This window comes from Trichosurus vulpecula, chromosome 2, assembly GCF_011100635.1.
Source record: "Trichosurus vulpecula isolate mTriVul1 chromosome 2, mTriVul1.pri, whole genome shotgun sequence".
Taxonomy (NCBI): Eukaryota; Metazoa; Chordata; class Mammalia; order Diprotodontia; family Phalangeridae; genus Trichosurus; species Trichosurus vulpecula.
This window is the reverse complement of record NC_050574.1, coordinates 30,573,644-30,595,990: the sequence shown is the minus strand read 5'-3', so window position 1 is coordinate 30,595,990 and position 22,347 is coordinate 30,573,644. Positions and strand designations below refer to the sequence as shown.

At 43.5% G+C, this 22,347-nt stretch overlaps 1 protein-coding gene and 1 pseudogene across 1 annotated transcript in view; one reads left to right on the top strand and one right to left on the bottom strand.

Moving 5' to 3' along the window:
* The window catches only part of PLCH2 (phospholipase C eta 2), a 303,179-nt gene that overhangs the window by 184,516 nt on the left and 96,316 nt on the right, over positions 1 to 22,347 (top strand). Inside the window, exons 3-4 of the mRNA XM_036747264.1 lie at positions 3,921 to 4,157; positions 6,219 to 6,355. Coding sequence (XP_036603159.1) covers positions 3,921 to 4,157; positions 6,219 to 6,355 — 374 coding nt within the window. The remainder of the gene's footprint in view (positions 1 to 3,920; positions 4,158 to 6,218; positions 6,356 to 22,347) is intronic.
* On the bottom strand, positions 9,410 to 10,054 carry LOC118839739 (annotated as a pseudogene).

The window sequence follows — 22,347 nt, the reverse complement described above, 5'->3', positions numbered from 1 at the left end:
TTCTTTTCCCTAAGACTCATCTCTTGGCTTCACCTTTCTTTTCTGACACTTACAATGCTCTTTTGCTTCAATATTTCCAGGATCTATGATTTAATCTGTTCAGGTCTGCCCTTCACCATCCCTGTTCCCAACTCATGACCAAACAGGTAGTCTTGGAGAGCACCTGGGACTGAAAAATCTATCACCTTGAGACTGACCTCACAGGGACTTAAATCTCTAGACTTAGCCAAGTTGGTCCTCAGACCCAGCACTTACTTAGCACAGTGCCTAGCACATAGTAGGGTTGTTGACTTGATTCAAACAGCCCAGCAACAAAGCTTTTCAAACCATTGACCATTCCAAAGTCTGTACTTCACTCCCGTAGCCTTCAAGAGCCTTCCAAAGATTCCCGCCATGCCATGCCTTGAGGAGGCGTGAGGACAAAACACTGGCCTTGGGTCATGAAGACCTTGGTTCGAAGCTTGTGTTAAACACCAGCAGCTGCGTGACCTGCCCAAGGTGCTTCTGGGATCTTAGGACCAAGGTCAAACAGCTGAAAGGGACCTTAGAGGCCAACTAATCCCTTCCCTTCATTTTACAGATGAGGAAACTGAGGCCCAGGGTGGTGAAGTGACTTTCCCAAAATCCCGGTGGGCAGGAATTTAAACCCAGGTTTTCTAAGATTCCTCCCAGCAGACGTTGGTAGGGAAGGACAAGCAATTCAATACAGATTTGGGCAGTCTCGGGTGGTGTAATGCCTAGAGCGCTGGGCCAGAAGTCAAGACCTTTGAAGTCTGCTTTAGACACTAACTAGCTGTGTGATCCTCTGAGCCTCAGCTTTGTCCATCCTAGAATGGGAATATTATATGACCTACCTCCCGAGGGTGTTTTGAAGATCAGATAAGATAATGCACTAAGCACTCTGGAGACTTGAGGGCTGGGATCCCATTGATGTGGGCGTGTTCCCCCTGAGCGCCCATCACAGCCCATCCCGCTCTCAATCCTTATCTAGGCTCTCCCAGAGATCCTCCCACCAAGGGTACCTTTGGACTGCAGGCCTTCCTCTAGGCCTTTATTCCCTTTACTTTTCAGAGGCATGATATAACAACAACAATAAAGCCAAAAATAGTTTCATCACGCATTGAAAGCTGGGAGTCGTAATAAACCCTTTACTAGAACCTGGGCTAAGATTAGAGAAAGTTGCTGCCTGAAAAAGCAAAACAGTCAGCCCTGGGCCTTGGTATTCCTTGTTATTGCAAAGATGGATGGCTCCCCTGTCATCTAGCCCAGGAGAATTACATGTCCCCGGAGGGGAGATTTATGTGGGGACAGAACCCAGATGATAGAATTGGTTTTTCACTGCTGACTCTTCTAGTCTCAATTTTTTCTATCCTTTCTTCTCCCTTCTGTCTCTTCCCCTCTCTTTCACCCTCCCTCCCTCCCTCAGTTTCTCTCTTTCCCTCTCTCCCCCCTCTCTCCTTCTCTCCTCTATTCTCTCTCCCCACTCCCTCTTACTCCCCTCTACTCCCTTCTGTTTTTTCTCTCTCTGTCATTCTCTCCTTCTTCCCACCTCTCTTCTATTATCTCTCTCCCCCTCCCTCCCTCCCTCTTCCTCTCCCTCTCCCTCCCTCCCTCCCTCTATTCTCCTCTCTGTCTTTTTCTGTCTCTGTCTCTCCCTCTCCCTCCCTCCCTCTTCCTCCCCTCTCCTCTCTTCTATTTTCTCTCTGTCTCCTTCTTCCCACCTCACTCTTCCTCTCTTCTATTATCTCTGTCTTTTTCTATCTCTCTGTCTCTGTTCTCTCTCTGTCTGTCTCTCCCTCTTCTTTCCTCTCTTGTCCTCTTTTATTCTGTGTGTGTGTTTTTATCTCTCTCTGTGTCTCTCTGCCTCTGTCTCTCCATCTCTCTCTCTCTCTCTTTCTCTCTCTCCTCTTTCCTCTTCTCTGTCTGTCTCTCTGTCTCTCTCTCTGTCTCTGTGTCTCTCTGTCTCAGTCTCTGTCTCTGTCTCTGTCTCTCTCTCTTTCTTCCTCCCTCCCTCTCTCCCTCCTTCCTTCCCTCCCTCTCTCCCACTCCTCCTCTCCCCACCATGTTGCTCCACTAGTAGTATGTAGCCCCGAACTTATTGGATCCCAGCAGCCACAGAGCAGAGACAGCCCTGCTGTGTGTCTTATGCCAATCACTCTGAAAGGAGAGTGGGTATCCCTTGGCTGGGAAGGGAGGATACAGTGCTGACCTGCTTCTCACTCTGTCGCCTATCTCTCTTAACATGGGACTTTCCTAGAAGCAAGGTCTTTGGCCCAGAGGTAGGATGGCTTCTCTTTCCCAGACACTTGTAATCAGAGATTCTTGTTCCCATTTCCCCCACAACGTTGCTTGGCCCATGTCAGGGCTGAGGGACCTACCACCCTAGAATAGGGTTCTGCTGGGGAAGAGAGTTGGTGCCCTGAGTTGCTCTTCTCTTTTCTTCCCAGAGATGCCCCCATCGCCCCATCTCATATCAGAGTCCTTCTTTTACCCAGCTTTGACCCTGTCTGAGCCCTGGTTGAGAGGGGAGGGCAGGGGTAGGAACAGAGAAGGGATTTCTAGGCCAGCTTCCCAGCCTGGAGCCTGAATCTGACTCAGGGTAGGAGATGGAAGAGCAGTAAGTAAGGCTAAACCCTCAGGTCTCCTGCCTCCTTGGGCATCTCACACCACCTCTATCCTAAACAACCCTAAGGTTGTAGAGACTCCACTTCAGTCTTATTTAGGGTGTGTGTCAAGGCAAGGAGGGACTCTCTAGGTTTGTGAACAATGATTCCTAGTTTTCCACAACATATTAAGAATAATGAATCAATGCAATTAGACTTTTACTGAGCACTTACTAGAGAGGAAGCACAGTGTACTGGTCTTCTTGTGAGGAGAACCTGAGTTCAAATCCCACTTCACATACTGCTTCAGTGACTCTGGACATCTCATGTCATCTCTATGAGACTCAGTTTCTTCATCTGTAAAAAGGGCATGATAATGACAGCACCCACCTCCCAGGGGTGGCTGTGAGCATCAGATGATATAAAGGGAAAACCTTAAGGCAAGATATAAATTGGTGTTATTATAGGGGTCAATCTGGATGGACCTAATCCAATCCCCCACATTTTACAGATGAGGAAACTGAGGACCAGGTAGCTCAGGTGACTTGCCCAAACCCAGATTCTCCAGTTCCAAATTCTATGATCTTCCCACTTCACTACCCTGTGGTTGGTTATTATTACTTGTGTGCAAGGAATATTTCTAGGGGGTTAGGAGAGGTGGGGGCAGAGAGGTGGAGAGAGAAAAGTGTGGATAAGACAGTCTCTGTCTTCACAGAGTTTATAATCTAGTTAAGGGGAGTTAGGGCATCTACAGAAATAAAAATAATGCACAAAATTCTGTAAGTTCTCAAGAGAGGTGGAAAATGCTTTGTCAGGTGGGAGGGGGAAGATGACCACCAAGGGGAGGGGGCCAGGGAGAGAATCAGGGCAGGCTTCCTAGAGGAGATGGCATGCATTGCCCAGCATACATTCTAAGGAGCTGGGTCTAGGGTTCTTACTGAAGTCTACTCCCAATTCACTCCATTCATTTTTGAGTTCCCACTATGTACAAGGATGCCTCCTCATATGGGACAAAAACGGAAAACGACAAAGGTGTTCACGATTCTCCTTGGCATCCAGGGGATACAGCAGATAGCGCTCTAGACTTGGAGACAGGAAGTCCTGAGTTTGAATTCTGCCTCAGACACTTACTAGTTAGGTGACTTCCTCTCTGCTTGTTTCCTCCTCTGTAAAATGGGATAATAATAGTATTTACCTCTTAAGATTGTTGTAAGGATTGAATGAAATAACAATTGTAAAAGAACAAAACGAAACCCACCTTGCTCTATATGAATGCTGACTCACTTTTCTGACCTTCTTCTCTCTTCTCTTCCCCAGTCTCCATTGACTCCGTCCAGGAGGTGTGCGAAGGAAAGCAGTCAGAGATTTTCCAGCGTTATGCTGACGGGAGCTTTGACCCTAACTGTTGCTTCAGCATCTACTATGGGGACCACATGGAGTCTCTGGACCTCGTGTCCTCCAATGGAGAAGAAGCTCGAACCTGGATCACGGGCCTCCGGTACCTGATGGCAGGAATCAGTGATGAGGACAGTCTGTCCAAACGCCAGAGAACTCGTGACCAATATCCTTCGGAACTGGAGTTGGGGGTGGGGTGGGTAAGGAGGTAGCTGTACACTCTTTGGATAGATAATGATTTTCGGGAGGTTTAGGATTTTCACTCTCCTCCTTCCCTGCAGACTTAACTTCATCTTGTTGGGGCCATCTCCAGTCGTCCTGATGTATATCTGGCCGTTGGACCCAGATGGCTCTGGAGGAGAAAGTGAGGCTGGGGACCTTGCACAGTCCTTCCTCACTGTAATTCAATTCACTTGCAAGTCACGGCATCACCTTCCTGATATCATGGTCTTCTCCCAGAACAAAAAACAAACAACTTCATTTCTAAGCCCTGGGTTCTTGTCTAAAGGCAATGTGGTAGAGGGCAATGGACTTGTTTCTCCCAGTGGTCTCTGAGCTCCTTGAGAGTAGGGACTGGGATTTTCGTTTGGTTTTGTTTGCCTTTCTTTATATTCCTAGCACTTAGCATAGTGCCTGGCACATAGTAGGTACTTTATATTTATATATAATATTATTTTATGTGTTTAAATATTATATAATATTATATTATATAGTAATTACTATTAATTAATAGTTAATATTATAATTATACTATTATATATCTGTTGACTCACTAGACTTGGAGAAAAAAGAGATGGGTTTTAATCTCATTTTTGACAGTTTCTAGTTCTGTGACCGAGGGCAGGCCACCTCATTTCTCTGAGTCTCAGTTTCCATATTTATAAAAAGGGGCTGATCATAGATACCTTGCAAGGTTGTTCTTAAGATAAAATGGGATAATGATGGAAAGTTTTTGGACAACGTTGGAACATTCTCCAAATGCCAGGTATTATTACAAGTTCCATTTATACTGATAATCAGCCCTGTGACCTCAGACAAGGCACTTCTTTCTGGGCCCCTGTTGGCTCATCTACAAAATTTTGGAGTTGGACTAGATAATCAATAAGGTTCCTTCTCTAGATGATCAATAAGGTTCCTTCTAGCTCTTTTTAAATAAATGGACTGAGCCCACCAACACTGATAAGATTCTAGAGTTGAGTGGCACCTTAGGGATGTTCTTGTTCAACTTCTGCATTGCATAGATGAGGAAACTGAGGCACAAAGAGGGTTGTCATTAGGAAAATCTCCCTAGCAATTAGAATAGAATGGGCTGGCTTGGGGAGGAAGAGATCCCTCTTGGTTACAGGTCTTCAGGCAGACTACTTATTGGGCACGCTGTATTGGGTATTCTTTGGTATGGGTTGTTGGTGGGTGAGTTTCCTTCCATTTCTAAAATCTCTGTGATTCAAAGATGGTGGGGGAGAGGCAGCAAGTTATAGTGGAGAGATAACGAGCCTCAGAGATGGAAAGACCTGGGTTCAAGTCTTATTTCTGACCTACTGGCTTTGTGACCCACAATAAGTCACTTAAACCTCTTAATGCTCTGAGCAACTCTATTAGGATTGTAAATTGTAGAGAGTGTGACAACTTGCATAAGTATTGGTAGAGGGAGTTTTCTCATCTGGGAGTTCCCTAATCCATGAGATTTCAGGTCCAGTCCCCATCCCTATCACTATGGAACTGACCCAAGGACCAATAGTCAGTAGAGTTGGAGTTATCTGACTGACTCCAATCAACTAATCAAACAAGCATTTATTAATTCCTACTATGTGGAAGGTACTTTCCTAGGCACTGGAGACTCAAAGACAAAAATGAACCCATTTCTGCTCTCAAGGGACCTTATATTCATACTTTTAGGGGAGAGAATATGACAGTTTGTTTCTCCTATACCACACTGCCTTTCTTCTGCCTAAGAAAATGTTCCCACCCTGTGAAATGGGGTTGTTGTCTCCCTTCTACTGGCACCCTGAGAATCTGCAATTAGATGTCAAGGCCCATCAACAGAGGCCCAACAACCTCTATGTCTTCTTTGCCCAGGTTTGGGCTGGCTGGGGGATGAGATGGCCCAGGGAAGGGTTTGAATCAGGAAGGGAGTGTTTGGGTCTTAGGCTGCAGTAAGAGATGCTGTGGGGGGCTGGGCTGGACTGGGTCAGGCCAGCTGTTGTGTGGCCCCTAACTCAGCCTCAAAGTGGCTGAAGCAGACGTTTGACGAGGCAGATAAAAATGGGGATGGCAGCCTGAGCATTAATGAGGTCCTCCAGCTCCTTCATAAGCTGAATGTGAACCTTCCCCGGCAGAAGGTGAAACAGATGTTTAAGGTAAGCCGGTGGTGGGCCCTGGCAAGGGTCTGGGTGGGGTGGAGGCCTCACATGTCTGGGGGTGGTGATGGAGATGGGGAGGGATGGAGAAAAGCAATAGATCTGATAAGGTTGCCTACTGAGGCTTAGTCTTTGGGAGGGGAGTGTAGGGGAGGTAGAGGGTCACATCTCATTGACCTAAATCTCTGCCTTACAAATATCAGCAAAGCTGCAAACAAATGCCTTCAACTTTCAGTTGTCGAGGCTTTTGAACATGGATAGCCCAGGAGCCGTCTCCTGCATGGGATCTCTTACATTGTACTTAGCTCTGTACATGTAGTCCATCCGCAATGTCCCAACCCCAGCAGAATGGGAACTCCTTGGGAACCGGACCTGTTCCTCTTTCGTCTTTGTAGCCTCTGAACCTAGCACAATCCCTTGTGCCTGCTTGTCAGTCAGTCAACAAGCATTGATTAAGAACTTAGTACGTGCCAGGTCCTGGGAATTCAAAGAAAAGCAAGACCAGTCCCTGCCCCTCAAGGAGCTTACGTTCTAATTGGGGAGAGAACACTTAAACAATTAGGTACATACAAGATCCATCCAGAGCAGATGGAAGAAGGGAATGAGCATTTCTATAGCACCTACTGTGTGCTAGGCACTCTGTTAAGTACTAGGAGTAAAAACCAGGAGGAGACAGCATATAAACAACTAGATAGAAGCAAGATCTATCCAGATTAGATGGGAGAAGGGAAGGGAATAAGCATTTGTATGGTGCCTACTATGTGCCAGGCACTGTGCTAAGAACTTCACAAACAGTATCTCATTTGATGGAAGGTGATATCAGAGGGAAGGCATTAGCAGTGGCAGGTACTGGGAAAGGCTTACAGCAGAAGGTGGGATTTGAGCTGAGTCTTACAGATACTAGGCAAAATGGTATAGGAGAAAAAAATGCTTGGTTTTAAGTTGGAGAACCTGGGTTCAGATCCCAGATCTATCATCTACTATCACCTGGATCTGGGGCAAATCTCTTAGGATCACAGGTGCGACACTTGATGGAAGATGAATGAGTATGAAGGGAATTGAAGACAATATTGAATTTTATACAAGAAGAGAGAGATTGATTTTGTTATGGAATCATTTCAGTTGTGTCCAACTCCTTGTGACCCCATTTGGGATTTTCTTGGCAGAGATGATGGAGTGGTTTGCCATTTACTTCTCCAGCTCAGTTTTTACAGATGAGGAAACTGAGGCAAATTTAATTAAGTGACTTGCCCTGAGTCATACAGTTAGTGAGTGTCTGAGGCCAGATTTGAACTCAGGAAGATGAGTCTTGTGACCCTAGGGCTGGCACTCTATCCACTTCACCCCCTAGGTGAGAGAGAGAGAGACAGACAGAGACAGAAAGAGACAAAGACTGAGAGACAGACAGAGAGACAGAGAGAGACAGGCAGAGACAGAGATAGAGAGACACACAGAGACAGACAGAGACAGAGAAAGACAGACAGAGAGAGAGAGACAGACAGAAGCAAAGATAGACACACAGAGACAGAGACACAGATAGACAGACAGACACAGAGATTGTTTGATTGGTTTAGAGTTGTGGAAAGGTCCTCAGAGGCCATCTAGCCCAGCTTCCTCGTTTATTAGAAGAGAAAACTGAGACCCAGAGAAATGAAGTAGAAAAGGTGAGACTTGGCCCCAGATCCCCTGATTCCAAGTCTGGTGCTCTTTCTACTGCCAATGCCCCTTTTCTGGTCTCTGATCCCTCTTCTGTAAAACAAGGGAGCTTAGACTAGTTTGCTTCCAGCTCTGGATCTCTCCTCCTTGTTAGATGCTTAATAAGTGTTTGTGAACTAGCACTGTATTTTTGATGAAGCAGCAGATTCGCCTTCCTAACAATGTTGGGCTTAAGCAAGTTTTTCCATAGGTTCTAATTTCGAGCTAATTTCTGGGGGAGTTGAAGAATTGGCTGTCACAGGGAAGAGGGATTAGCTTTGTTCTTCTTGGTCCCAGAGGACTGAACTAGGAGCATGGGAGGGAAGTTTCAAAGAGGCAGATTTGGGCTTGAGGTCAGGAAAAAACTTCCTAACAATTATAGCTGTCCCAGCGTGCAATAGGCCGCCTCCAGAAATAGCTAATTTCCTCCTTACTGGAGGTCTTTGAAGATGAGACTGCATGTGCTGTTGTAGAGTTCCTTCCGACATGTGGACTGGGTTATGAGGTCTTTTCCAACTCAGGCATTCTGTGATTTTGTGTGAAAGGAAGCCCAGAGATCGGGGCCAAAGCAAAATGGTATTTAAATCTCTGTGGAGCTAATGGGGTTGTTTAAGAGCAGTAGTTCTCCCCTGTAGGAGGACAGGAGAGGGTCCTGCTTGGGTGGAAGGGAGAGGGCGCAGGTTCCCTGAAGCCAGCAGATGATATCACAGAACTTCAGTTGATGGTCCGACCCAGTAGGATGGACCTGGCACCTGCCGATTGGGTAGTCCCCTGAGGAAGTATGAAAGTCACATCGCCCCAGTTGTTATAACTTAAAAGGGGGATAGAAAGAATACATTGGGTTCACCATGATACTCTGGATGGAGTCCTAGATGTGGAGGTAGGAAAACCTGGTTTCCAATCCTGCCTCAGACATTTACCATGTCATTCTTTTTTTTTCAGTAAACATTTGTGTTTAATATACATAAGAACCAAATTACACATATTAAATATAGATTTTTCTTCATTAAGTACATACACTCAAAGCCAAGCAGGTCAACCTCAATTTGAAAATCTCATATTACTCTCAGAATGTGGAAAAATGCATGTAATTATATAAAAACATTCAATTAATAAGTTTTAGAATCTTAGGTAATCAGGTGCTTTCCACACAACAGTTCAACATTTTTAAAACGTTCAATTAAAATTCAAGCATACCACCTTATTCAGTTCTTTCCTATAAACTAACATAACTTGGCACAAACTTTTAAACTAAATATTGAAAAATACTATAGGAAGCCTTCCATAAACCCTATCTAGACTGTACTTCAATTTCTGATTGTTTCTCATGCCATATTAGTCTCTGTTGCTGTCTTGTTCTTGGATTGAAAATTGGAAAAAAAAAAGGTTCTGATTAGATTTTCCAAATGACAGCACAATCACTTTCTTTAAATGATTTTAAAATAATCTGTTTTATGAATAAATGTTTTTCAGATTAAAATGACCATGGTCTATCCCTGTCATATATCAATACTTCACTAACTTTTTGTCCCTAACTACTTTGTTTCAGTTTTCCTGTTAATAAAATTCCAATAATTCAAAAAATATTTTAATAGTATTTAAACAGATGTTTAATGATTTTAAAAAGTATACATAATAGATATTTAACATTGATTATATTGGCCATTTCCACTGGTTGGCTGGTGGTTCTTCCACTAATGGCTTCCAGGGTTTCCATGTCAACATTTTTCTTGCCAGTGATAATTCATTTTCAGCCTGAAGAATCACTTCTTCTAGCTGACCAGCCTGAAGCTTATCCTCTAGTTTCTGAAGATCTGTTTCCTCTTTTACCATATTGAGCCTTTTATTTGTAATCTGTTCTGTGTACTTTCTATATGCTGCATTTGCAGGCATAAACTCAAGAGCATCAAGAATCTTTCAATATAATAATCTTAGCCGCTCCCGCGGGGTCTCACACACTGCCAGTCCAACGAGACTTGTGGTCTTCTTCAGCACCCCGGCCATGACAGCAAAGCCTACCATGTCATTCCTGACACCTCATTATCACTCAACCACCATATCTGATCAGTTGCCTAATCTGATAATTTCTTTCCTTATAGGGCCTCTCTCTCTCATTTGTTCTCTTTGCTTTACTTCCACGGCCGTCACTCTAATTCAGGCCCATGCCATCTCTCACCTGGGCTTTTCCAATAGCCTCTAATTCATTTTCTTGTCTCCAGTCTCTCCCTGATCCAATCTGTCCTTAATTCATCAGCCAAAGAGGTCTTCCTGAATCGTAGATCTAATCATGCCTCTTCCTGATCCAATAAACTCCAAAAGTCCCTGTTATCTCTAGGAACAAATTCAACTCCCATTTGGCATTGGCCCCTTCCCATCTCCCCAGTCTTCTTACTCTAGGTTTCAGCCATATTGGCCACTTTGTTTGCACGGTGTTCTATCTCTAATAACCATGGCTTTATACTTTCCCGAAGGTTTTCCTTTCTAACCACTGCTTCTTAGAATTGCTGGCTTCCTCTAAGATGCAGCTTCAATGTTAGCTTCTTCAGGAGGCCTTTCCTGGCCCCACCTACCCCTCAGAGACTATTGCCTCACTTAAATCCAAGTCATGCACTAGTCAAGACATCATCCCCATGATCTACTGGAACAACAACAACATTGGCTTCCCTGTTAAGACTCCCTTGTACCTCCTCTGAATGTCTGGATCTCTTCATGTAAAGTGTCTTCTCCATTAGAGTATAAGCTCCTTGAGGGCAGGCATTGTTTTCTTCTTGCCTTTGCAATCCCGGTGTTCAGCAAAGTGCCTGGTATACAGTAAATGCTTAATAAAGTCCTTGTTAGATGGTGAGCAGGTCACATTATTTCTCTGAGACTCAGTTTCCTGTCCTGTAGGTTTTTTTTCATCTACGTTCCTAAGTGCCCTCCAATCACTCTGGCCTCAGGCCGAGCTCCCCTGTATAGAAGCTGTTCCCAATCCATGTGCCAGGGTGCAATTAGCCAGATTCTCCCCTAATGACCAGCTGAAGGCTGGAAGGGCTGCTGACTGTCCCAGCCATGGAGGGTGGGGTTTGCTTTGAAAGAAGGAGAGTGCTGGACCAGACGGGACAGAGACAGTATTCAGGGTCAGCCTGACAGAGTGAAAAGAATGATGGATTTGAATCAGAGGAACTGAATTTAAATTTTAGTGCTGCTGTGTTCTTTCTGAAAATGTCAGGGCTTAGAATAGGGGATGTCCGAGCTGAGATGGGCCTTAGAACAGGAAATGTCAGGGCTGGGAGGGCCCTCAGAGCAGGGGATGTCTGAGCTGGGAGGGCCCTCAGAACAGGGGATGTCTGAGCTGGGAGGGCCCTCACAACAGGGGATGTCTGAGCTGGGAGGGCCCTCACAACAGGGGATGTCTGAGCTGGGAGGGCCCTTGGAACAGGGGATGGCTGAGCTGGGAGGGCTCTTAAAGATCATCTGGTTTAGCTCCCCTTATTTCATAAGTGTAGAGCCTGAGGCCCAGAGGGAAATATCATGGGCTCTGCTCCTGAGGCTATTGATTATTTCAGGCAGGTTTGCAGAGAGCTGGGAGCCCAGGAGGGAAAAGTACAAAAGGAAGCAAAGCTTTCTCCTTTCCTACCTTCCTTTATTTTTCTGGCCTCTGAAAAGGCAGGTTCTTGTGGCTCCCAACTGAATTCTCTCTCTCCCTCTCCCTCTCCCTCTTCCTCTCCCTCTCCCTCCTCTCTTCTCTCCTCTCCTTCTCTCTGTCTCTGTCTCTCTGTCTATCTGTCTCTGTCTCTCCCCATCTCCTCGTTCTCTGTCTCTGTCTCTCCTCTCTCTCTCTCTCTCTCTCTCCCTCCTTCTCCCTTTCCCTCCCTCCCGCCCCTCTTGTTCCAGCAGCAACCAATTCATTATCTCACTCTGAACTCTTTCTCCTTCCTCTCTGGGCCTCCCTTAGTAATGCATCCCTATTGTTAGAAGTTATGAAAATTCCTCCTTCAGCAGTAGCCACAGCCTTTATTGTTTGTAATTATAGTTTCCATCTCAGACTATCATAAGACATTTGGACTGGGGCGCATCTTGGGAGGTTTCATTCTGGGCTTCTTTTGAATGGAGGGTGGGGCAGGGATGGTGTTGAGAACCTGACTCAAAATGAAAGTCTCTCTCTCTCTCTCTCTCTCTCTCTCTCTCTCTCTCTCTCTCTCTCTCTCTCTCTCTCTCTTTCTCTCTTTCTCTCTCCCCCTACCCCACCCCCACCTCAGTCTCTTGCCATGATATTTTATTCCAAACCTGGGAAGAAGGTTTCTTGAACCTGAAAATCATTGCATTGGGGCTGCTGCTTCCCGTCTGTCTTCTTGACAGCTGCCTCTGGGAGGCCGCCTGGGGTCTCTCTCTTCTGAAATAGGCTTCTCTTGGTTAGAAAGAGTAGGCTGTGCTCAGCTGGAGTGAGGAGAGCAGTCTGGGCTCCAAGAGTGGTGTGTGTGTGTGTGTGTGTGACAGACTGACAGAGAGAGAGACAGGGACAGAGAGAGAGACAGAGAAAGGCAGAGACAGAGAGACAGAGGCGAAGAGAGAAAGAGGAGGGAAGGAGAGAAGAGAGAAAGAAGCCAGTGAAAGGGAAGAGAGACAGAATAGAGAATGAAAGAAATGCACACCTCACCCCCCAACACACACACACACACACACACACACACACACACACACACACACACACCGCCTGACAAAGTCGAGTTCGCCTTGGGCACTTGCAGGGCCTGCCCACTGGCACTACCTGATACAGGGCACAGGTCTTCTTGTCCGCTGACCAGAGGAAAGACTGAGGTCTGGGGCTGGCAGAATCCTCTATACCTTTGAGGTCTCCAGCCCCCAGTTTCTGCTATTTTTATTCCTTCAGATTCAGTGATAGACTTCCTGCCAACAGGCTTGAGGGGAGCCTCTGGACCACCCCCAGCAGACATCCTCCGGCATTAGGGCAGGCTGACTGAGTGAGCACATTCCATTAAATTCAACAATGTTTTTAAACACCAATTATGTACCTGATAGTGTGCTAGTCTGTGGGGCTATAAAGACAGAAGTCAGTGTTCTTGCCTTCAAGGTGCTTACATTCTCTCTCTTTTTATTTTAATTTTTTACAATTCTAAATTTAATCATTATATTTCCATATACATCATAGGACAGAGACAAGGATTGTCTATGATACTACCTAGTTCTCTATTCCCTGCCCTCAGGACACTCGTATTCTCTCTCCACTTTTTTCCCTATAAATAGTATTTTATTTTTTCCAACTACATATAAAGATAGTTTTCAACATTAATTTTTATAAGATTCCAAATTTTTCTGCCTCCCTGCCTTTCCTCTCCCCTTCCCAAGATGGCGAGCAACCTGATATAGATTACACATATGCAATCATGGAAACATATTTCCACTTTAGTCATGTTGTGAAAGAAGCAGCAGAACAAAAGGGAAAAGCCACAAAAAAACAACAGAAAAGTGAAAATAATATGCTTCGATCGGCATTCAGACTCCATAGCTTTTTCTCTGGATATAGATAGCATTTTCTGTCATAAGTCTTTTGGAATTGTCTTAGATCATTATATTGCTGAGTAGAGCTAAGTCATTCATAGCTGATTATCACACAGTGTTACTGTTACTGTGTACAGTGTTCTCCTGGTTCTGCTCACTTCACTCAGCTTTAGTTCATGTAAATCTTTCCAGGTTTTTCTGAACTCTGCCTGCTCATAATTTCTTATAGCACAATAGTATTCCATTATATTAATTTATCACAACTTGTTCAGCCATTTCCCCAGCTGATGGGCATCTCCTCAATTTCCAATTCTTTGTCACCACAAAAAGAGGTGTTATAAATATTTTTGTACATGTAAATCTTTTTCCCTTTCTTATGATCTCTTTGGGATACAGACCTCATAGTGGTATTTCTGAGTCAAAGAATATGCACAGTTTTATAGCCCTTTGGGCATAATTCCATATAGCTCCCCAGAATGGTTGGATCAGTTCACAACTCTACCAACAATGCATTAGTGTCCCAATTTTCCCACATCTTCTCCAATATTTATCATTTGTCTTTTCTGTCTTATTAGCCAGTCTGATAGGTATGAGGTGGTACCTCAGAGTTGTTTTAATTTGCATTTCTCTAATCAATAGTGATTTAGAGAATTTTTTCATCTCACTATAGATAGCTTAAATTTCTTCATCTTATCCTTTGACCATTTATCAGTTGGGGAATGACTTGTATTCTTATGAATTTGACTCAGTTCTCTATATATTTGAGAAATGAGGCCTTTATTAGAGACAGTGGCTGTAAAAATTATTTCCCATTGTTCTGCCTTCCTTCAATCTTGGTTGTGTTGGTTTTGTTTGTGCAAAAAATGTTTTAATTTAATGTAATCAAAATTATCCATTTTGCATTCTCTATATCCTGTTTGGTCATAAATTCTTCCATTCTCCATAGATGTGACAGGTAAATTCCTTGCTCTCCTAATTTGCTTATGATATCACCCTTTATGTCTAAATCATGTACCCATTTTGACCTTATCTTGGCATGTAGTGTGAGATGTTGGTCTATGCCTAGTTACTGCCATACTATTTTCTAGTTTTCCCAGCAGTTTTTGTCAAATAGCGAGTTCTTATCCCAGAAGCTAGAGTCTTTGGGTTTATCAAACAGTAGATTACTATAGTCATTGACTGCTGTGTCTTGTATACCTAATCTATTGCACTGATCCACCACTCGATATCTTAGCCAAAACTATTTGGTACTGGCTAAGAAATAAAATGCTGGATCTCTCTCTCTTTGTTAATTTTTATTTTTTTTAAATTTCTGAACTTAACATTACAATTCCACATACATCATAAGACAGAGACAAGAGGATTTTCCATGATACTACCAAGGTTTCTATTGTACAACTGGCTTTTCTTTTTTAAAGATTAATAATGTTTACCTGTAGCTTTTAAAATTGGAGGTATTTTCATTCTCCTGGGGAGAAACAGCATGTACCTTAGCTAAGTAAATTTAAAAAAACATAGTCCAAAAAAATATAGAGTGATAGAGTGGGGTAGTAACAACTGGATGAATGAGGAAAGGCTTCATGTAGGTGGAGATGCTTAAGCTAAGCCTTGAAAGAAGCTAGGGAGTCTTAAGAGTCCAAGGTGAGGAGGGAGATCTTCTCAGATTGGGGTAGGGGATAGGGTGATGGTCTGGGCAAAGGCAGGAGGTGGAACATTGCATGTGGGGAACATGGAACAGGTAATTTTGGCTGGAGCATAGAGTGTGTGAAGGGGGTAGTCATGTGTACAACCTAGAGAGAGGGGCTGGAGACAGACTGGGAAAGGCTTCAAATGTCTAACAGAGGTATTTGCATTTTGTGCTAGAGGTTATACGTTGCTTTCAAGTTCACAAACACTTATTAAGCACTTATTATATGCCAAATGCTGTGCTAAACACTGGAGATACTGCAAAAAAAGGCAAAGACAGTCCCTGATTTCAAGGAGCTCACAGTCTAAAGAGGAATATGTGTGCTGGGTAAATGGGAGGTCATCTCAATGAATGAGAAGGCACTAATATTGAGGAGGGCCAGGAAAGGCCTCTTGCAGAAGGTGGTATTTGAACTGAGATTTAAAGGAAGGGAGGAGGATGAGGATAAGGATGATGACAGTGATGGTAGTGGTGATGATGATGATGACAGTGATAGTGATGGTGGTGATGGTGGTATTGATGGTGATAATGATAGTGATAGTGATGGTGGTGATGGTGATGGTGGTGGTGGTGGTGATGATGATGATGGTGGTGGTGTTGGTGGTAGTGATGATGATGATGGTGTTGGTGGTGGTGGTGGTGATGGTGATGGTCGTGATGGTAGTGATGATGATGGTAGTGGTGGTGGTGATTATGATGATTATGATGGTGGTAGTGGTGGTGATGATGATGATGATGGTGGTGGTGGTGGTGATGATAATGATGATGATGATAATGGTAGTTGTTGTGGTGGTGGTGATGATGATGATGATGATGATGATTACAGGCATGGGGGACAGTCAGTATTCCATACCCTGATCTTCAACAACACTGGCCTCCTGGCTCTTCCTCACAGAGAACGCTCCATTTCTAGGCTGGGCATTTTCCTGGCTGTTCCCCTTGCTTGGAATGCTCTCCCCTCTCATCTCCACCTCCTGCCTTCAAGTCTCAGCTAAAATTTTACTTTTGACAAGACATCTTTCCTGGTCTTACCTTAATGCTAGTGCTTTTCCTAGATTCTCCAGTCTCTCCAGGCTATAGCTTGCTTGTACATAGTTGTTTCATGTTATCTCTCTCTAGACTGTGAGTTCCCTGAGAGCAGGGACTACATTTTTGCCTGTTGTTTTTTGTATCCCTGGTGCTTAGCACAGTGTCGGGCTATACAGTAGGTGCCTAATAACTGTTTGTTGACTGAATGATATGAAGAAGAATAATACATTGCATGCAGGACAGTGTGTATTCTTAGGAATATCAATTTGGCAGATTGAAGAAAATGGTAGGCACCCCTAAAAACCTTGACCTGGATTGGATCTGGAAAAGGCCATTGTGGGGGGCATGAGGAGGACATTTGAGTGGGAAAAAAGTACTCATGAAGCATGTATGTAATATGTTAATGAAAGAAATCTCATTTTTCAAAATACATTTAAATGGGATCTTTTGTTTTTACATCACCTACATTTCCCAAAATATCCTTTCCCCACCCCAGTCATCCCTTATCATCCAGAATAAAAGGAAAAAAGGAAAAAATGTTCAGCAAAACTATAAAACATTTTTAAGTCTGCCATTATATGTAGTTTTTAAACCAGTGGCATAAAATTCAAATGAGAATAATCCCTGTGGGCTGGCACTATATTGACTTAGAAAACCACAAATTACATTATCTGTGTTGCATTGTATTTTTATTTATTTTGTTCAACATTTCCCCATTTTAGTCAGGTTCAGGTGGCATTGGGGAGTTTTGCCTGCTGATTGGGCCTTTGAGTTTGATCTTGCTCTAAACCCTTGGCCCCCATGTCTGTGAAGAAGTGGGGGCGGGGAGCGTCTTCTCATTTCTCTGTCCAGTTAGGTCATAACAATTTTGAAACATTGAGTTTTGATTGTTTTCCTGTTGTCATTCTTTCTGCTGGCATTGTCAGAGCCATGTTATATGTTGTTTTCCTGGTTTTGTTTACTTCGCTCTTTGTGAGCTCAGATGAGTCCTTCCATGCATGCATCTCCTAATTTTTCGCGTTCATCATTTCTTACAGGAAGATAAGATTCCATTACATTCATGTAACTCCAACTTGTCTGGCATTCCTTGGTTGATGGGTGTCTACTTTGTCTCCATAGCCACTGCAAAGAATGCTGCTATAAATATTTTGGTGTCTATGGGACCTTCGTTTTTGCCTAGACCCACTTCTGAAAGCAGAGCAGGGGGAGAAAAGCAAAAGACCATCATTAAATCATTTAAGAGAGAGTGAGAGCTCTGGGGGCAGAAAGGTCCCCGCAGTAAACTCTCAGCAGCCAAACCCACTGCAAATTGGGAGCTCGGCAATGCAGTAAATCATCTCTTTTTTAATGATTACAGGAACATGTGCAGCCTTCCTTGGGGGTGCAAGCAGCCCTTGCTTCCTAAATGGAGTGAGAGCTAATGATGGGCCTTGAATCACACATGTAGCAAATCCCTGAGCTGGGCTCAGCAGACTTTCGAATAAGTGCACACCTTGCTTTGCCAGTGATTTTTCTCTCCCTGCCCTCTCCCCTTTGCCACATGAGAGAATGGCTGCCCATGGAAGTTGCTGATCTGTCACAGACACAGAATCTCTGAGCTAGAAAGGACCTTGGACCTTGGACCATTTACTCTAGGCCAGACCTGATCGAGAACCTGCCCCCTACAACATCTTCAATGAGTGGCCATTCAGCCTATGCTTAAAGACCTCCAATCAGGGGAAGCCCACTGCCTCTTGAAGAAGCCTATCCCACTCTGCAACAGCTTTCATTGCCAAGAAGTCCTCTTCACAATTTCCACTAGATTCTTTGCTACCCACTCCCTAGTTCTGAACTCCAGGATAAAACAGCAAGTCCAATCTGTCTTCTACATGACCTGACAATTCTTCAATACTTGAACCCAGCTCTCGTGCCTCTCCCCCCTGCCCCATCTTCTCTGCTCTGAGCCAAGCGTGCTTACATACCTGGTTTCTTGAATTGTTTGATGGACCAGAGAATTTCTGAATTGGAGAGTTCTTTCAAATAATCTAGTTTATTTGAGCCTCAAATCAATCAATCAACATGCATTTATTAAGTATTCATTAGGCACCATGATAGGCACCAGAGTGTAAACACTGAGGGCATGGAATGTTTCATTGTTGTCTGTCTTTGTATCATCAGGACCTGGGTGGAGCACAGGGCCTGGAGTCAGGAAGACCTGAGTTCAAATCTGGCCTCAGACACTTACTGGCTGTATGACCCTGGGAAAGTCATTTAACCCTGTTTGCCTCAGTTTCCTCCTCTATAAAATGGGGATAATAATAGCATTTCCTTCCCAAGGTTGTTGTAAGGATCAAATGAGATAATAATTGTAAGGCACTTAGTGCCTGCACATAGTAGGTGCTACATAAATATCAATCATCACCATCATCGTCATCATTATTATAGTAGGTAGGCATTAAATAAGTGTGTATGGATTGCTTGTCAGAATTTAAAAGGACTTTAATCATAGCACCTTTCTTTACACACAAATGAAAATCTAGTGAGAATAAATAACCTGCCCAAAGTAATATGTGCAATATGAATTTAAAGTCTTTCACAAGGCTGCTGGTTGCCTTCCTTTGGATGTTAATCAGGAAAACTATGACCTTACTAAAATGTGGTGCCCAGGACCTTCCAGGCAAGGAGACAGCCCATGCAAATACAAAGAGTAGGGAGACCGAATGTCATAGATAATGAATAGGAAGTAGGCTAGAGGCATAGTACCTAGCACATAGTAGGTATTTAATAAATGTATGTTAGTTATATCATATTGGGAAAGAACTAGAAAGATAAAATAATCCAAACTCCTTTTTTATAGTCGGAAATACTGAGGTCTAAATTGTAAGAATACAATTTTCTAAATAGGGTCTGACCAGGTCAGAGGAGAGTGAGACTATCATCCCATTATTTGTCAAGTCAGAATAGTAGCGTAATTTCAGGAGGCAGAGCCAGGAATGTGGTTTGATAGGTATTGAGCCCCTAGAAGCAGACAAAATAGCCAGGCTTCCACTAGAGACTTGAGAGAGAAGAGAACAAAATGATGCCTGGTCCTCCCAAAGGGAATAGATGCAGCTGTAGGATCTGCAGCTCTGAATGAAATGCAGGAAACTCTGCCTTTGCAGCCCCTTTAGCCAACATTTTAATGTCTCTCCCCTACAAGTAGAGGGTAGGAATTAGTCTGCTTATCTGCAAATGGGCAGGGCTGTTGGGAAAGTGACAGTGAAGGCAAGAGTTCAGCCAGGATGGCAACCATCTCTGAAGAAGGTTTGGCTTTGCCTGTCCCCTGGGGGATGGAGTAGAGAAAGCAGCCAGCTGCATTGCCCTAGGAAGATGAGCTCCCAAGCAAAGCTCCTATGAATTGCTCGTATAATTAATACTAATTTTGTTGTAGAAATATCTCGATATTATTTAGACCATCCTGAATTGTCTAATCAAGACAGAACTCTATGTATTAGCTAAAAAGCAAATGGAATATAGTTTTATTAAAATTAATATATGATGGAAAGACTTGTTACATCCTTAAAACCACTCAATACAATCTGTCACCCATGGGGCTTAATTTTCTAATTAATGCCCTGTTGCTGGCTCAATTGCAGGGTGGTTTATTACTGTAATGGGCTCTAATTCAACACTACGAATTTTAAAGATGGGCCTGGGCTTTGATCTCCTGGTAGGCCTCATTTGGAAAATGAATGCCACTTTACAGCTACATCAAAAGGGGTCTTTGGAGACACCATATTCAATCAGACCACCCACTACGCAACATTGTCATCCTCTTCATCTGGTCTTTTTGTTCAATTTTGTTTATTTCGTGGTGCTAGTTTGAAAATAGGCAAGAAAATCTCCCTGATCCAGGTTGAGAAGACAAAATTACGTAAAGCAGATTATAACAACGAAGATAGGCAGATGGATAGCAGTTAAAGTGTGTGAGGTGCTTTACTCACATTACCTCGTTGGAGTCGCACAACTTGACCAAGCATTTATGAAGCACCTACTATGTGCTAGGCACTAGGGATATAAATTGAAATGATGTCACTGCCTTCAAGGAGCTTATATTCTATAGCCCTGTGAGGTAGGTGTTGGAGGTATTTTTATTCTCATTTTACAAATGAGGAAACTGAGGTTCAAAGAGCATCATCGGATCATTGATTTAGGACAAAAAGAAGCTGACTGGTTGGGGAAGCATTTATTAAGGGCTTACTATATGCAAAGCATGGTGCTCAGTGGTGGGGATACAAATAGATATGACGGTCCCTGTTTTCAAGGGTCTATCACATACCACTGGGTGGGAGGGATGTTTCAGGGAGGAAAGATCTTGTGGGTTTTAGGGTGCAGTGACAAACCCAATGCATTTCTATTATTAAAACCAATATGTGTTACTCATGGTGAGCCCATCTGATGATGCCAAGGATTTTGGTAGTGAGGACTTTCTATTCTGGTCTTCAGTAGCTGCAACTACTTTAGAGGTCATCTGGTCAAAGTCTAGCACTTTACATGAGGAAAGTGAGACAGAAAAATGAAGGTTCTTGCCCAAAGTCATGTAGATATCAAGTTAACACACCCTGGCTTTGCACTCTAATCCCATTGCTCCAAACACAGCGATTTTTTTCCATCATATCACTTAGATTGAATGAGTTTCCCAAGGTCATACAGCCAGAAAGTGTCAGGCAGGATTTAAAACCAAGACTTACTGATTTCAAGTTCAACATTCTTATCTACCATTATGCTGCCTTGAAAGATGTAGAAAAAGCCCCGAAATCCAACACAATCCAATAAATGTGTATTAAGCACCTACTATGTGCCAGGCACTGTACTAAGTGCTAGGGATATGATTAATAATTACAATTAATTACATAATATATATAATATTTTATATAAAATATTAATTATATAATAATTAAAATAATAAATGCAGTTCCTGCCTTCAAGGAGCTTACAATGTAATGGGAAGGGGGGAGACAACACACAAAAGGAGGCAGGAAATGGGGGGAGAGAGGCATCTTTTGTGGAGTTAAAAACAGGCAAAACAGTCAATGCAAAGTAGAGTGTGTTGAGAGTCCAGTTTCTGGCCCCTATAAAGGAAGACTTTGGGAGGAGTTCTGTGCTCTACCCTCCAGCCCTCCAATCAGAGGGGAGAAATTGAGGAAGTTAGTGTCAGTCACGTAAAGAGGCCAATTAAATAAATGCTAGAGGCAGCCAAGTGGTGCAATGGAGAGAGTGCTGGGTCTGGAATCAGAAAGACCCGAATCCAAATCCAGCCTCAGATACTTACTAGCTGTGTGACCCTGGGAAAGTCACAACCTCAAAGCCCTTCAGTTTCTTCATCTGTCAAGTGAAGATTATAATAGCACCTACCTTCCAGGGTTGTTGTGAGGTTCAAATGAGATAACATTTGTAAAGCACTTAGCACAGTACCTGGCACATAGTAAGGACAGTACTTGGCACATAGTAGATGCTTAATAAATGTTTATTTCCTTCTTTCCTTCCTTTCACAATCTGGCCCCCAACTTGTCTTTCCAACATTATCGTGTAGCTGCCCTTTGTGTTCTCTATGTTCTAGGCATGCTAGACTCCATCCTGCCCTCATCTGCCTTTATTCAAATTGCTTAACTTTCCTGCAACGGAGTCCCTGCCTCTACCTCTTATGTACTACTGAAATTCTCTTCCTTTAAGTCTCAGCTCAGGTTTCTTCATGAAGCCATCTATGATTCTTCCAGTTACAATGATCTCCGACATTAGGTTTTAAGCTTTTTGAAAACAGCTTCAACATTATACTATTTTGTGGGGGATAACCCTAGGATGGAGCCTGATGCCTTGCATGTTGGTGCTCAATAAATGTCGAACTGAATTATGTTCCACATGCGGTCCATTGTATGTCCACCAGACCATTATGAATTGTGTTATGTGTTGCCTTTTCTTTGGCTATTGGATAAGAATGAGGGCATTTTTAGACTCTGTTTTGTTGAGGCCAGCGCTAGGAGGATTATAGTCATCTCAGCTTTGTTTCTTAAGTCTTCCCATAGGGGAAGTGCTAGAAGTTGGGGAGTGGGGAAACTGGAGT